This window comes from Staurois parvus, unplaced genomic scaffold, assembly GCF_062004578.1.
Source record: "Staurois parvus isolate SC_StPar_1 unplaced genomic scaffold, SC_StPar_1.0 ptg000842l, whole genome shotgun sequence".
NCBI lineage: Eukaryota > Metazoa > Chordata > Amphibia > Anura > Ranidae > Staurois > Staurois parvus.
This window is the reverse complement of record NW_028318638.1, coordinates 1-17,868: the sequence shown is the minus strand read 5'-3', so window position 1 is coordinate 17,868 and position 17,868 is coordinate 1. Positions and strand designations below refer to the sequence as shown.

The following is a 17,868-nucleotide window of genomic DNA, read 5'->3' as shown; positions in this document are numbered from 1 at the left end:
GGTAAGGGTCATGAAAAACGCCAGAAATCGGCTTATTCAGTGTATGGACAATGGGGGGGCGTCACCTACCTGATATGATTTTCAAAACTGTGTAAAACAGAACTTTAGATATGTATCTACATTATTAAAGACAATAAAAACAATTCTGATTCATGAAATGGGTTTTAATACGTTGTGAAAAAAGGAAGTTATGTTGCTGCACCCTGTAAAGTACCAACAGCCTTTGTGGTTGTCGGCTTGTAGTTTTCAATGAAATCTCACGCTGCTGTTGAGCGCTCTGGTAGTTCAATGATTCTTCCTATCAGTGTGTATCTGTCTGCTCATACGATGTACAGGCATATAGCTTACACTGGCAGTCTGTAGGCTTCCTTCATGGCACCAATGATCTACTGATCTTGGGTGCAATGCTTTCCAGGCTACAAAAAAAAGTGAATGCACATTTTTTTACCTGCAAAAAATTTGCGCTTTTTTTAAAAAAAAAATTTTTTTTTTTAAAAAGGTGAACTTATCCTTTAACAGGTCTAAGGTCCATAGATCAGCACTAATTCACCAAGTGACCACTGAGACTCAAGCACTGTGCAGTAAAATGAATGCATTGAACTTACATTCACCTCCTGATTCCGAATCGTAAGTCATGCCACTGTTTTTCTTTGAATTAAAAAAACTGTTGGAAACCTAAAAGAGAATTAAATAAATGGGGTGAATTAGCTAGTACAACCAAAACTGGTGAATTTTCTCTTTATTATAGTGAAAGGGGGAAAAAAAAAAAAAAAAATACGTACATCCACACAAGAAAAAAAAAAACACAACATTTCTAACATCTGCAAAACACCTCCCCTTCTCCTCATTTCCATAACATAAAAGGAAGTGTTCTTTAGTCATTTGACCTCCTTAGCGGTATTCCAGAGTGTAGCTCGGGGTAAAATTTCTATACCAAAAGTGGTAACCCCCCCGAGCTACACTCGGGCTTACCATGCGGCGTTGCTCTGGGGGTCCCTGCAGCACTTACCTTGTCCTTCGCTCCCGCGATGTGTCCCCTACAGCGTCCCCGGCCATCTCCTCCGGCCGATGCCGGCATCCGGCTTCCGGACCCTGTGACGTCGGGAAATTTGAAATTTTTTAAAAATTTAAATTTTTGCTGTCATTGCTGTTTCAATGCATTTCACATACATTTTGTCCCTACTGCTTTGTCCTGCGCCCTGCCTGCATTTTGACTGTTCTTTCTGCCTGGAAACTTAGAAAAGTCCATGGCGTCCAAAAAGCGTCCCTTTACGTCAAAAGCGGTTTTAGAACAGCGACAGTAAATCAGAACCACAGAATTGCAGAATTGAGTGATAATGATTCGTGGGGGAAATTCGTCATCAGACACTGAAAACGATTTTGCGACTTTGCTCAGTGATGTGCGAATTTGCCTCTGTATTTCAAATTTCAGTGTTTTTGGTTTGAATATATTATTGAATTAAATTTATTATATTATTATTTTTTATGATTATTTATTAAATTATAATTTATGATTTCGTGTTTCAAATTTTATCATATCCGGGATGTTTAATAGACTCTTGTTCAGACAGATTTCAGTGAGTTATTCCTAAAAATTACAGCCTACAATAGAAAAAATACATATTTCCATGCAAAAAAATGTACCGCTTTCAGCACAAAAAAAATCGGAAAGAATCATACTGCCGAGGAGGTTAAAAGCGATCTGGGCAGTGCTGACAACACGAGCAGTTTGGAGCGTGCTGAATTTCTGGCTGGTTATCAAATATATAATTTTTTTCTCTAGTAGCAGCATGTGCATGTATTGCAGACACTTACTGAATTTAATTTTGCCCTGACATATGCTAGAGCAGGGGTAGGCAAGGTGGAGATCTACCTGAACAACATGGGAGAAGACGAAGATCTCCGGGCTCAGGGTCGCCTCCTCACACCCGACTTAACCACTTCCCGACCGGCCGTTGTATATAAACGGCCGGACAGTGGCAGTGCAGGGTCGGGTGGCAGTTTATAAACGGCCTCCCCGCACCCTGCTTGTGCGCGCTCCCTGGGAGCGCGCAGCACCGCGATCCGGTGCCCGCTGTGTCCTCCGGACACAGTGAAACACCGATCGTCGGACGGGACCTCTGTACGAGGTCCCGATCATGTGATCACTGATTGGCCAATCAGTGATCACATGCAAAGTAGCAAGCAAGATGTCACTTGTGACATCATTGCTTACTACGTGTGAATTCTGTGAATGATCACAGAGGTCACATGGTACAAGGCTATTCACAACAGCCTTGTACCATGTGACAAGCTGTGACCAACCACAGCTCACTCTGTATTTCTCAATGACTGCAAGAATGCAGACAGAGAGAGAAATGATTGCTTTTACATCCTATATGGGTGTAAAAGCAATCAGTGTAAAAAAAAAAAAATCTTCATCACCCCGCACAAGTAGTAGAGTGTCACCATGGTGACACTGTACTGCTAGGGTGACAGTATGTAGAAAAAAAAAATAAAAATAAAAAATAATAATATAAAAAAATAAAATAAAACTGTAAAAAAAATATTTAAAAATTATAATTTTTGGTTATAAACTAATTTGGATTTTTTTTTTTTACTAAAAAGATAAAACGGAATAAATTTTGGCTAAGATTTATGATGAAATATTATTTATTTGCAAAATTTTTTAAAAAAAACACTTTTTTTCAAAATTTTTGGACTTTATCATTTACATAGCAAAAAAAATAAAAATCCCAGTGATGAATAAACACCACCAAAATAAAGCTTTATCTGTCTCAAAAAAATGCTAAAAAATTCATATGGGTACAGTGTTGCATGACCGCGCAATTGTCATTCAAATTATGATAGCACTGAAAGTTTAAAATTTGCCTGGACAGGAAGAGGGTGAAAGTGTCCGGACTGGAAGTGGTTAAAGGCACAGGCAGCGAAGGCATCCAGCACGTCCCTGCACCCAATCTGTCCAATTTTAGGACCAATTAGCAATCACAGCTTACTTATTTACATAACATAGGTTTCCTCAAATGTAGAAAAACTTACATTTATCATTCTCCTTCCATGGCTTTTCTCAATGATCGCAACAGCATGGTGTAGTTTTTTGAAGTCTGAGGTGGTTTTTACCCTGAAATTGCGGTCGATTCCCATGGCAGGAAAATTCTTATTCTGAAACCCACAATGCAACAAATCGATTGAAAAACATTGTACAAACCCTCACCTTGTAAAACAACCCATTCAGTGTAAACAAATGAAAGGTAAAACAATCTTGGATATAAAAACATTATAAATACCTTTTTTACAAGTGATCACATTCCCTCTGTTCTTAGTTGTATAAGAGCTGGTGCAGGGGAAACAGCATTACACTGAACTTCCCGGTGAATGGCTGTGCAAGGAGGAGGGGGGTGTCAGGACAAGCCTGATCATTGGAGGAGGGCACATGGAGTTCTGGGCACAGTTAGAAAACTGACCACACTGTGCTCTCATGTCTGATGTGGTCAGTTTTTAATAGAAACGCAGAGGGACTGGCAGGAACACCAGAGATTTCACACAAAGGAAGTGGGAGACTTTCCCATACAAGTACAGCAGGCACATATCAGGAATTTGAATTGTTGGGTTTATATATTCTTTAAAGATATTATTATTCTCTATCAGACCTCCATCCAACAGACTGTGCTCATAGTACTCAAGGAGTGAACGGAGCTCCCAGGTCATAATATGAGCAGCACTGAGCCATGAAAGGACCCCAGTGGTGTATTTTGGATTTGTGGTGCCCTAGGCAAGACTAAAAATCAGGCGCCCCCACACCGAAATTGGAGCCAGTGGTGGCAGAATGATGGATCAGGAAACACAGTCTAAGGTTTTCCATGATCACAAAGGTGGGGGGAGGACAATGTGGCCATCTAGGGCCCCTGGGTTACTTGTACTACCATGGCCTCCAGGAACTAAAGTGCAGGTAGTGCAGACAAGTCTCATCATGAACCCCTCAGAGCTAAGAACGAGACCCCCCCCAATCTCCAACTAGTGAAGGACTACAAGTCCCAGCATGAGCCCCTGAGATCTAAGTATGTGACCCCCCCCCCCCCCCCAAAATTGACAGGCTGAAAGTCCCAGCATGAATCCCTCAGAGCTGAGGATGTGACCCCCCCACCCCAAACTAGTGAAGGACTACAAGTCCCAGCATGAGCCCCTGAGATCTAAGGATGTGAGCCCCCCACAAAGTTACAGGCTGAAAGTCCCAGCATGAACCACTCAGAGCTGAGGATGTGACACCCCCCCCCCCCAACTAGTGAAGGACTACAAGTCCCAGCATGAACCCTTTAAATCGAAGGATGTGACTTAGACCTCATGGGTTCATGCTGGGACCTGTAGTCCTTCACTAAATGGAGGGGTGGAGGCCCGAAGGGGTTTCACATCCTCAGCTCTAAAGGGGTTTATGCTGGGACCCGTAGTCCTTCATTTTTGAGGGGGGGGGGCACATCCCAGCATGACTCTCTGACATCTAAGGATGTCACCTCCTCCTCCCATCCTTCCGATGGTGTCACCTGTCCTCTGCTGTCAGCTCATCTGCCATCCTCTCTGTATAGGTCTCTGCCTGGCTCCCTCAGTTATGACACAAATGGTTCCATCCCCGATGCCCGGCATCACTTCAGCACCTCACAGTTGACACTCAAATCCAGTTCCCTTCACTCTGAGCAACGCCGCCGCAGATTCTGGTGGAGATGGGCAGAGCTAACCAATAGGAGTGTAGAAGTAAAATCCTCCTCCGCTCTGAATGCCGGGGCCTCGGCCCCTTTCTGCATTAGGTGATGTGATGTCACTGGTTGCTAGATGCCAGGCGGTCCTAGCAACCAGGGGGCAGTAGCGCCAGCAGAGGAACAAGCGAAAACGGGTCTCGGCCAGCCAGGAAACTAATAATTGATTACTGTCTGTGAGCAAAGAAGCGCTGAGGAGGCCTTTCTGGGGCATCAGATCGACCCAAGTGTCCCTTATGTCAGCCCCCTCCAAAAAAAGACCGCCCTTGTTTGCCTCGCAGTAGATATGCCGCTGGGCTACCCCCCACACGGTCACTGGAGGGAGAAGAAGCAAGGGGGAGGAGAAAGGCTGGAGTGCCGCTTTAAGTACCCACTACACCCTCCCTTATATCAAGTGTTAATAGATAGACTCCTGCCCATCGATTATCCCATCAGCTGATCTGCAGGCAGCCTATAGAGGTCTAATGCCCTGCAGACGCGATCAAGAAAATCGTACGAAAAATACCGCTTTTGAAGCAATCGTTCGATAATCTGATCGTTAGCACACAGCTTTCGTATGAAAATATTAGAAGGGACGAGCACAAAAATTTCTCTCGTACGATTTTAGTTCAATCAGTGCATTTGTTTGCCGAAAATAAAGTACAGGCGTACCTCGGTTTACGAACGCCTCGGTTATTGCAATTTTCGGTTTACGAATGAAAATAATTAGAGATGAGCGAATCGAACTTGGCGAAGTGGAATTCGTTTCGAAGATTCGCCGAATCCGAAAATTAGCAGACTTCGGATGCGCGAATCGAAATTTTCCAAAAATGGCGGCGACGTGTGGCGACGGAGCGGGGATCTCTGGGAAGGCGCGCAGACAAGGCGCGCTGACCCATAATGCATTCATTCATGACATGTGATCGCATTAGCCAATCAGCAGCCAGCACTGTGTAATGGTCGAGCTATATATTGCGGCCATCTTAGAATTCTCCATTAGCCTCCGGTCATTCAAGAGAGACAGACCTCTCTGTATTAGGGACAGAGTTAGGGCCAGAGAGACTTTAGGGCCACAGAATCGTTACTCAGGGACACAGAATCGTTACTCAGGGACACAGAATTGTTAATCAGGGACACAGAATTGTTACTCAGGGACAGACACAGAATTGTTACTGAGGGACACAGAATTGTTACTGAGGGACACAGAATTGTTACTCAGGGACAGACACAGAACTGTTACTCAGGGACAGACACAGAATTGTTACTGAGGGACACAGAATTGTTACTGAGGGACACAGAATTGTTACTGAGGGACACAGAATTGTTACTGAGGACACAGAATTGTTACTGAGGGACACAGAACTGTTACTGAGGGACACAGAACTGTTACTGAGGGACACAGAACTGTTACTCAGGGACACAGAACTGTTACTCAGGGACACAGAACTGTTACTCAGGGACACAGAACTGTTACTCAGGACACAGAACTGTTACTCAGGGACAGACACAGAACTGTTACTCAGGGACAGACACAGAACTGTTACTGAGGGACAGACACAGAATTGTTACTGAGGGACACAGAATTGTTACTCAGGGACACAGAACTGTTACTCAGGGACAGACACAGAATTGTTACTGAGGGACACAGAATCGTTACTCAGGGACACAGAATCGTTACTCAGGGACACAGAATCGTTACTCAGGGACACAGAATCGTTACTCAGGGACACGAGAATCGTTACTCAGGGACACAGAATCGTTACTCAAGGACACAGAATCGTTACTCAGGGACACAGAACTGTTTACTCAGGGACACAGAACTGTTACTCAGGGACACAGAACTGTTACTCAGGGACACAGAACTGTTACTCAGGGACACAGAACTGTTACTGAGGGACACAGAACTGTTACTGAGGGACACAGAACTGTTACTGAGGGACACAGAACTGTTACTCAGGGACACAGAACTGTTACTCAGGGACACAGAACTGTTACTCAGGGACACAGAACTGTTACTCAGGGACACAGAACTGTTACTCAGGGACAGACACAGAACTGTTACTCAGGGACAGACACAGAACTGTTACTGAGGGACAGACACAGAATTGTTACTGAGGGACACAGAATTGTTACTCAGGGACACAGAACTGTTACTCAGGGGACAGACACAGAATTGTTACTGAGGGACACAGAATTGTTACTCAGGGACACAGAATCGTTACTCAGGGACACAGAATCGTTACTCAGGGGACACAGAATCGTTACTCAGGGACACAGAATCGTTACTCAGGGACACAGAATCGTTACTCAGGGACACAGAATCGTTACTCAAGGACACAGAATCGTTACTCAGGGACACAGAACTGTTACTCAGGGACACAGAACTGTTACTCAGGGACACAGAACTGTTACTCAGGGACACAGAACTGTTACTCAGGGACACAGAACTGTTACTGAGGGACAGACACAGAATTGTTACTGAGGGACACAGAATTGTTACTGAGGGACACTGAATAGTTACTCAGGGACACTGAATCGTTACTCAGGGACACTGAATCGTTACTCAGGGACACTGAATCGTTACTCAGGGACACTGAATCGTTACTCAGGGACACTGAATCGTTACTCAGGGACACTGAATCGTTACTCAGGGACACTGAATCGTTACTCAGGACACTGAATCGTTACTCAGGGACACAGAATCGTTGAATTAAAGAGTATGTCAGACAACACGCAGAGGAGTGGCAGAGGAGGCAATGTTTCAGGAGCGAGCAGACGTGGCAGCAGAGGAAGGGGTCGAGGCAGCACTAGTCGCAGCCAGAGGCCAGTGCTCCCGGTGTCATCCAGCGGTCGTGTCTCCACCGACAACCCTGCCGTCCTCGATTGGTTGGCTCGGTCGTCTTCCTCTTCCCAGGTCACCTCTGACACCTACAGCCAACGGTCGGTGGGTACGTCAGACACAACCGTTAGTTGGCATGGCTCGGGAGCAAGCCCACTGAAATCACGTGTCCTCTACCTGCCCCTGTCCTTTGGTGTTCCCTCACCAAGCGAAGTATCGCATGCTGTGGGCTCAGCCCCACTGTACAGTGAGGAAGAGCTAACAGAGGGCGGTCAGGAACGGGGGGAGACATCCGCCTCTTCAGCAGCCAGGCAAAGAAGTACTGGCGAGGAGAGTGGCTCGGTAGCCGGTCTAGAGACAGGTCTGTCTCCTGACCCACACGCAGCCGAGGGGGCTAGTAGTGAGGCGGAGACCCTAATTGATGATGATGAGGCTGATCGCACTTGGCAGCCTCGTCGTCATCAGGCTATTGCTTCCGCATCATCAGGAGAAGAGGGTGCCAGCTTGGCAGCGAGCAAAACAGTCGGTGGGTTGCCCAGGAAGCAGCAGGGTCGCAGCAGTGTCAGTGGAGGCAAACGGCCACGGAGTAGAGCACCAGCTCCACTGCAGCCTACCACCACGGCCAGTAGTGGTGCCGGTGTGCACGGAGGAAGTAGCAGTCAGCCAGTGAGGAGCAGCGGGGGCAAAGTTTCCTACTCGGCGGTGTGGCAATTTTTCGTCACGCCGCCCGAGGAAGTAAACGTAGCCGTATGTCGACTATGTGGCCAGAAAGTCAAGCGTGGACAGGGGGCCCATGTCTCCATCGCCACACTCTGCCATGTGCCACTTTCAGGTCTCCTCACACTGCTGGTGGGTTCCATTTTGTCATAGGGTGCTGGCAGATTACGGGCCTCCCATTGCTGCTGCCAGGCCCGTAATCTGTCATGGGCCCCTGTACCGCCTCCTCATGCTGCTGCCAGGTCCAGAGTGTGTCATGGGTCCCTGTACGGCCTCCCATTGCTGCTGTCTCCATCGCCACACTCTGCCATGTGCCACTTTCAGGTCTCCTCACACTGCTGGTGGGTTCCATTTTGTCATAGGGTGCTGGCAGATTACGGGCCTCCCATTGCTGCTGCCAGGCCCGTAATCTGTCATGGGCCCCTGTACCGCCTCCTCATGCTGCTGCCAGGCCCGTAATCTGTCATGGGTCCCTGTACGGCCTCCCATTGCTGCTGTCTCCATCGCCACACTCTGCCATGTGCCACTTTCAGGTCTCCTCACACTGCTGGTGGGTTCCATTTTGTCATAGGGTGCTGGCAGATTACGGGCCTCCCATTGCTGCTGCCAGGCCCGTAATCTGCCATGGGCCCCTGTACCGCCTCCTCATGCTGCTGCCAGGTCCAGAGTGTGTCATGGGTCCCTGTACGGCCTCCCATTGCTGCTGTCTCCATCGCCACACTCTGCCATGTGCCACTTTCAGGTCTCCTCACACTGCTGGTGGGTTCCATTTTGTCATAGGGTGCTGGCAGATTACGGGCCTCCCATGCTGCTGCCAGGCCCGTAATCTGTCATGGGCCCCTGTACCGCCTCCTCATGCTGCTGCCAGGCCCGTAATCTGTCATGGGTCCCTGTGCGGCCTCCCCATTGCTGCTGTCTCCATCGCCACACTCTGCCATGTGCCACTTCAGGTCTCCTCACACTGCTGGTGGGTTCCATTTTGTCTTAGGGTGCTGGCAGATTACGGGCCTCCCATTGCTGCTGCCAGGCCCGTAATCTGTCATGGGCCCCTGTACCGCCTCCTCATGCTGCTGCCAGGCCCGTAATCTGTCATGGGTCCCTGTACGGCCTCCCATTGCTGCTGTCTCCATCGCCACACTCTGCCATGTGCCACTTTCAGGTCTCCTCACACTGCTGGTGGGTTCCATTTTGTCATAGGGTGCTGGCAGATTACGGGCCTCCCATTGCTGCTGCCAGGCCCGTAATCTGCCATGGGCCCCGTACCGCCTCCTCATGCTGCTGCCAGGTCCAGAGTGTCTCATGGGTCCCTGTACGGCCTCCCATTGCTGCTGTCTCCATCGCCACACTCTGCCATGTGCCACTTTCAGGTCTCCTCACACTGCTGGTGGGTTCCATTTTGTCATAGGGTGCTGGCAGATTACGGGCCTCCCATTGCTGCTGCCAGGCCCGTAATCTGTCATGGGCCCCTGTACCGCATCCTCATGCTGCTGCCAGGCCCGTAATCTGTCATGGATCCCTGTACGGCCTCCCATTGCTGCTGTCTCCATCGCCACACTCTGCCATGTGCCACTTTCAGGTCTCCTCACACTGCTGGTGGGTTCCATTTTGTCATAGGGTGCTGGCAGATTACGGGCCTCCCATTGCTTCTGCCAGGCCCGTAATCTGTCATGGGCCCCTGTACCGCCTCCTCATGCTGCTGCCAGGCCCGTAATCTGTCATGGGTCCCTGTACGGCCTCCCATTGCTGCTGTCTCCATCGCCACACTCTGCCATGTGCCACTTTCAGGTCTCCTCACACTGCTGGTGGGTTCCATTTTGTCATAGGGTGCTGGCAGATTACGGGCCTCCCATTGCTGCTGCCAGGCCCGTAATCTGCCATGGGCCCCCGTACCGACTCCTCATGCTGCTGCCAGGTCCAGAGTGTCTCATGGGTCCCTGTACGGCCTCCCATTGCTGCTGTCTCCATCGCCACACTCTGCCATGTGCCACTTTCAGGTCTCCTCACACTGCTGGTGGGTTCCATTTTGTCATAGGGTGCTGGCAGATTACGGGCCTCCCATTGCTGCTGCCAGGCCCGTAATCTGCCATGGGCCCCCGTACCGCCTCCTCATGCTGCTGCCAGGTCCAGAGTGTCTCATGGGTCCCTGTACGGCCTCCCATTGCTGCTGTCTCCATCGCCACACTCTGACATGTGCCACTTTCAGGTCTCCTCACACTGCTGGTGGGTTCCATTTTGTCATAGGGTGCTGGCAGATTACGGGCCTCCCATTGCTGCTGCCAGGCCCGTAATCTGACATGGGCCCCCGTACCGACTCCTCATGCTGCTGCCAGGCCCGTAATCTGTCATGGGCCCCTGTACCGCCTCCTCATGCTGCTGCCAGGTCCAGAGTGTGTCATGGGTCCCTGTACGGCCTCCCATTGCTGCTGTCTCCATCGCCACACTCTGCCATGTGCCACTTTCAGGTCTCCTCACACTGCTGGTGGGTTCCATTTTGTCATAGGGTGCTGGCAGATTAACGGGCCTCCCATTGCTGCTGCCAGGCCCGTAATCTGTCATGGGCCCCTGTACCGCCTCCTCATGCTGCTGCCAGGCCCGTAATCTGTCATGGGTCCCTGTACGGCCTCCCATTGCTGCTGTCTCCATCGCCACACTCTGCCATGTGCCACTTTCAGGTCTCCTCACACTGCTGGTGGGTTCCATTGTGTCTTAGGGGCTGGCAGATTACGGGCCTCCCATTGCTGCTGCCAGGCCCGTAATCTGTCATGGGCCCCTGTACCGCCTCCTCATGCTGCTGCCAGGCCCGTAATCTGTCATGGGTCCCTGTACGGCCTCCCATTGCTGCTGTCTCCATCGCCACACTCTGCCATGTGCCACTTTCAGGTCTCCTCACACTGCTGGTGGGTTCCATTTTGTCATAGGGTGCTGGCAGATTACGGGCCTCCCATTGCTGCTGCCAGGCCCGTAATCTGTCATGGGCCCCTGTACCGCCTCCTCATGCTGCTGCCAGGTCCAGAGTGTGTCATGGGTCCCTGTACGGCCTCCCATTGCTGCTGTCTCCATCGCCACACTCTGCCATGTGCCACTTTCAGGTCTCCTCACACTGCTGGTGGGTTCCATTTTGTCATAGGGTGCTGGCAGATTACGGGCCTCCCATTGCTGCTGCTGCCAGGCCCGTAATCTGTCATGGGCCCCTGTACCGCCTCCTCATGCTGCTGCCAGGTCCAGAGTGTGTCATGGGTCCCTGTACGGCCTCCCATTGCTGCTGTCTCCATCGCCACACTCTGCCATGTGCCACTTTCAGGTCTCCTCACACTGCTGGTGGGTTCCATTTTGTCATAGGGTGCTGGCAGATTACGGCCTCCCATTGCTGCTGCCAGGCCCGTAATCTGACATGGGCCCCCGTACCGATTCCTCATGCTGCTGCCAGGCCCGTAATCTGTCATGGGCCCCTGTACCGCCTCCTCATGCTGCTGCCAGGTCCAGAGTGTCTCATGGGTCCCTGTACGGCCTCCCATTGCTGCTGTCTCCATCGCCACACTCTGCCATGTGCCACTTTCAGGTCTCCTCACACTGCTGGTGGGTTCCATTTTGTTATAGGGTGCTGGCAGATACGGGCCTCCCATTGCTGCTGCCAGGCCGTAATCTGACATGGGCCCCCGTATCGATTCCTCATGCTGCTGCCAGGCCCGTAATCTGTCATGGGCCCCTGTACCGCCTCCTCATGCTGCTGCCAGGTCCAGAGTGTGTCATGGGTCCCTGTACGGCCTCCCATTGCTGCTGTCTCCATCGCCACGCTCTGCCATGTGCCACTTTCAGGTCTCCTCACACTGCTGGTGGGTTCCATTTTGTCATAGGGTGCTGTATGGCCTCCCATTGCTGCTGCCTCCACCGCCACACTGTGGCTCCACACTCTGGTTTTGGCCCCGTGACTGCCCAAATGATTGAAGTGTGCGGTGATTCTAAGATCGACGGCACTCATCTGCATGTCATACTGACTGACAGTATTATTTCTCTTCCCCAGCAGACTCCAAGGGCATTTAAATTAAAGGTACAGTGTTCTGCACTAATATAAAGGCTCTCTGAAGCCTAGAAACACCCTTTTTATAAGTTAAATTCGCAGCGAATATATTCGACTCGAATCGAATTTATTCCGCAAATTCGCCGAATCGAATTTTTGAATACTTCGCTCATCTCTAAAAATAATACCTCGGTTTACGAATTATTTTCGCAAAATGAACGGATTACCGTATTTTTCGCTCCATAAGACGCACCTGACCATAAGACGCACCTAGGTTTTAGAGGTGAAAAACAAGAAAAAAAAAATATTCTGAACCAATGGACCGCAGACATAGTACAGGAGATGACCAGAGACTGCGGACACAGTACAGGAGATGACCAGAGACTGCAGACAGTACAGGAGATGACCAGAGACTGCGGACACAGTACAGGAGATGACCAGAGACTGCGGACACAGTACAGGAGATGACCAGAGACTGCGGACACAGTACAGGAGATGACCAGAGACTGCGGACACAGTACAGGAGATGACCAGAGACTGCAGGACACAGTACAGGAGATGACCAGAGACTGCGGACACAGTGCAGGAGATGACCAGAGACTGCAGACAGTACAGGAGATGACCAGAGACTGCGGACACAGTACAGGGAATGACCAGAGACTGCGGACACAGTACAGGAGATGACCAGAGACTGCGGACACAGTACAGGAGATGACCAGAGACTGCGGACACAGTACAGGAGATGACCAGAGACTGCGGACACCGTACAGGAGATGACCAGAGACTGCGGACACAGTACAGGAGATGACCAGAGACTGCGGACACAGTACAGGAGATGACCAGAGACTGCGGACACAGTACAGGAGATGACCAGAGACTGCGGACACAGTACAGGAGATGACCAGAGACTGCGGACACAGTACAGGAGATGACCAGAGACTGCGGACACAGTACAGGAGATGACCAGAGACTGCGGACACAGTACAGGAGATGACCAGAGACTGCGGACACAGTACAGGAGATGACCAGAGACTGCGGACACAGTGCAGGAGATGACCAGAGACTGCGGACACAGTGCAGGAGATGACCAGAGACTGCAGACAGTACAGGAGATGACCAGAGACTGCGGACACAGTACAGGGGATGACCAGATACTGCGGACACAGTACAGGGGATGACCAGAGACTGCGGACACAGTACAGGGGATGACCAGAGACTGCGGACACAGTACAGGAGATGACCAGAGACTGCGGACACAGTACAGGAGATGATCAGAGACTGCGGACACAGTACAAGAGATGACCAGAGACTGCGGACACAGTACAGGAGATGACCACAGACTGCGGACACAGTACAGGAGATGACCACAGACTGCGGACACAGTACAGGAGATGACCACAGACTGCGGACACAGTACAGGAGATGACCAGAGACTGCGGACAGTGCAGGGAATGACCAGAGACTGCGGACAGTGCAGGGAATGACCAGAGACTACGGACAGTGCAGGGAATGACCAGAGACTGCGGACAGTGCAGGGAATGACCAGAGACTGCGGACAGTGCAGGGAATGACCAGAGACTGCAGACAGTGCAGGGAATGACCAGAGACTGCAGACAGTGCAGGGAATGACCAGAGACTGCAGACAGTGCAGGGAATGACCAGAGACTGCAGACAGTGCAGGGAATGACCAGAGACTGCAGACAGTGAAGGGAATAACCAGAGACTGTGGACCTTTGGGGAGGGAGGGGGGAGCGGGTACCTGAATTTGACAGGTACCCGCTCCCACTTCCGTGGAGTTGTCCTTCCCTCTTCTTCCCGGGCCGGCTTCTGTGACAGCCGGGTGCCCACTGCGCATGTGCGAGAAGCGCTGCGCTTTGTGAATGGCCCGGCGCCTTCTGGGACCTTTCATGTGTCCCAGAAGACACCGGATCATTCACAAAGCGCAGCACATGCGCAGTGGGCACCCGGCTGTCACAGAAGCCAGCGCGGGAAGACTGTGCAGCGCTGGAGCAAGGAACAGGTAAGGTCCTGCAGGAGACAACAGCTGAGCGGCCGGCCCGGTATTCTGACATGGTGACCGCAAAAATACCGGACCGGCCGCTTATATTCGCTCCATAAGACACACTGACATTTTCCCCCCTTTTTTGGGAAAATACGAAAAATACGGTAATTGCTTTTCAATGCATTTTTTTAATTGTTTTTAATCATGTCCCTGTGAGGGGGTGAAAGTGTCCGGACTTAAAGTGCACTTTACAAAGAGTTTTGAACAGATAAAAGACTTTTTTTTTTTTTACTTTTTTCTGACCTCCGGAGCGGATTATTTGGTTGTCAAAGCATTCCTATGAGAAACCGCGTTTCGGTTTACAAATTTTTGCAATACGAAAAGTCCCGCAGAACGAATTAAATTCGTAAACGGAGGTACGCCTGTACAAATATGTGACATCACTTCCGAATTTTTTTTCTGTCTTACAAGAATTTTAGTTGCTTCAGTAACATTAATTTTCGATATGAGACTAGCATGCAAAAAAAAAAAAAAACGGACGATCATTTGTCCGATGTTCTAATCGTGTGTACGGGGCATAAGCAGCGAACTGATTAAAAAAAAAAACAATGGAGCACTGCGAGTCTGCCAACTCTGAAATGTAGCTAAATGGTTAGCACTTCCGCCTGGCAGTACTCGGGTCGTTGGTTTGAATTCCAACCACGGCACCACCTGCCTGGAGTTTGCATGTTCTCACTGTGCCTGCGTGGGTTTTCTCCGGGTACTCCAAAGACATGCTGGTAAGTTCATTGGTTCCTGTCTAAATTGGCCCTAGTATGTGTATGTATGTTGGGGACCTTAGATTGTACGCCCCTTGAGGGTTAGGGAGTGATGTGAATGTACTTATATATATATATATATATATATATATATATATATATAAAAAGCGCTGCATAAATTGATGGCGCTATATAACTACCTGAAATGAATAAATAAAAGGTTGACCAGAACTATTTGAAAAGGTCTGACCAGAATTATTTAGACGTTTTAATCTGAATAATTTAGTTCAGTCTGACGAAAATAACTCGAGCAATCCGCTTTATTTCTTTAATCCCATTGGTTGGTATTGCTGACTGTGTCCCCATAGGGATAATTCACCCTCTCTGTGTCCTGGTGACCAATGTCACTGATACAGAATGTAAGGAAAATACACGATTTTAGATTGATCACTGATATTTTCAATATCAATGCCAAAATTTCACAAATTTCTGCCAGGGGATGCAAACTTTTGAGCACAACTGTATAGCGGTACATAATTATTTTCTGTTGCTTAGGAGCGAAAATGTTTTAAAAATAATATTTTAGTCACATAAATAAAACATTTTGCTAGTTATTATTTAATTACACACAAATGAAGGAGTCAGAGCAGCAACTTGTGCCTTGTAGGACGGCTCAGTCCAACGCCACCAGACAGAGCCAGTCTATAGGAAGGCAGCTGCAGCTCTGTGGTCTCTATAGACAGCACACAGCTCTTTCAAATCTTCATGTATTACAAGTAGATATTCAAAAGCAAACTCAGAAAAAAAAAAAAAAAAAAGGAAAGACAAATCCAACATAGTTTAGTTTCCTTTCAACTTAGAATCTGAGTTCCAAAATTCAGGTAAGGATGTGAAGGGAAGTACATAGAAACTTACCAAGTACAAACATCTGTGCTTAATCCCGACAATGTGGAAGAAAATGGTGTCCAGCTTATAAACACAATCACACAGCATGCATACGTACGGTATGACCCCTCTTTTATCTGCAGCATACTGGTAAATGTATTCAAGGCCTGCAGGAATGGAGAGAGAGAGAGAGAGAGAGAGAGAAAAAAATAAAAAATGTAAATGGCCATTAATATCACACTTCAATAAAGGGTGACAGCTTAGAAAAAGAAAATCGCATTAACCGCTTGCCTACCAGGAGGCAGTGACTGATGTGAATGTACAGTATGGAAAATGCTGCGCAAATTGTTGCCATTATTTAACCACTTCAAGTCCGGACACTTTCACCCTTTTCTCCCCAAGCTAATTTTCAGCTTTCAGTGCTGTTGCACTTTGAATGAAAATTGCACAGTCATGCAACACTGTACCCATATTAAATTTTTATAATTTAGGAGGCACTGATGCTGCTGCACTGATGATGGGCACTGATACGGTGGCACTTCTTGGCATTGATGAGGAGGCACTGATGATGCTGCACTTATATGCAGCAATGATGGGCACTGATAGGCGGCATTCATTGGCGCTAATGGGTGGCACTGATGTTCTGGGGAGAGCGGACATAGCGAACGCGGGGTCCGGGGAGAGCGGACATAGCGAACGCGGGGTCCGGGGAGAGCGGACATAGCGAACGCGGGGTCCGGGGAGAGCGGACATAGCGAACGCGGGGTCCGGGGAGAGCGGACATAGCGAACGCGGGGTCCGGGGAGAGCGGACATAGCGAATATTCCCCAGGTAAATGAAGTCATACATCCGAGGAGTCTTATGGAGGGGAGATAAGGGGTTTTCTCAGCTAAGACCACCCTCCTGCCTGCATGACTGAGCTAAGCGCAGATGGATGAAAGTAAAATGCTACATGATTTCTCAGCTAAATAAAGCATGGAGGCATGGAGGGGGGCATGAGTTTGTTTTGAATAATAAAAATGAATTCAATAGCATTTTGGTTTGTGGTGTTCAGATACAGTGTAGTCGGCGGGAGGAACAGCGACCCATCGCCGGTGTCGGCGGGAGGAACAGCGACCCAGCGCCGGTGTCGGCGGGAGGAACAGCGACCCATCGCCGGTGTCGGCGGGAGGAACAGCGACCATCGCCGGTGTCGGCGGGAGGAACAGCGACCCATCGCCGGTGTCGGCGGGAGGAACAGCGACCCATCGCCGGTGTCGGCGGGAGGAACAGCGACCCATCGCCGGTGTCGGCGGGAGGAACAGCGACCCATCGCCGGTGTCGGCGGGAGGAACAGCGACCCATCGCCGGTGTCCGTGGGAGGAACAGCGACCCATCGCCGGTGTCCGTGGGAGGAACAGCGACCCATCGCCGGTGTCCTTGGGAGGAACAGCGACCCATCTCTGGTGTCAGTGGAGGAACAGTGCCCCATCTCTGGTGTCAGTGGGAGGAATACTCCTCCATGGGCAGGATAAAAGCAAGCAAAGGGTCACATCTGGCTCAGGGGCTGCAGTTTGGAGACTACTGCTCTAAAATATAGCAGGTGATCTTTAGTATTTTTATATAACATTTTCAGCAATATAAGACTATTTACGTATAAAACTTTGTTAACGCCAATCTTTCGCTCTGTTGCCTTCCACCAATAAATATACACGCAAAACAACTTCCCCAGAGCTCCACCTACCTATTATTGAAGAGTGATGGATTCATCAGTTTCCGGTACTGACAGAACGACAAACTGACTGACAGCAAACATATATTGATAAATTCCCTGCTACACGATGGACTTTGTTTTTTTGTTTTTTTTAAACAACCGTTTACAGGTCTAGGGACCTTAGATTGTACACCCCTTGAGGGTTAGGGACCTTAGATTGTACACCCCT

General features: G+C 49.5%; 1 protein-coding gene across 2 annotated transcripts in view; it reads right to left on the bottom strand.

Annotated features, from left to right (window-relative positions):
- LOC149443604 (uncharacterized) overlaps positions 1–16,108 on the bottom strand; it is a 70,747-nt gene extending 54,639 nt beyond the window's left edge. For both annotated transcript variants that reach the window (XM_089655483.1, XM_089655484.1), the window contains exons 1-3: positions 15,977–16,108; positions 3,040–3,162; positions 606–675 (exon numbers count right to left, since the gene is read on the bottom strand). In XM_089655483.1, coding sequence (XP_089511609.1) covers positions 606–675; positions 3,040–3,162; positions 15,977–16,054 — 271 coding nt within the window. In that variant the 5' untranslated portion in view covers positions 16,055–16,108. The remainder of the gene's footprint in view (positions 1–605; positions 676–3,039; positions 3,163–15,976) is intronic.
- Positions 16,109–17,868: the final 1,760 nt, after the last annotated feature.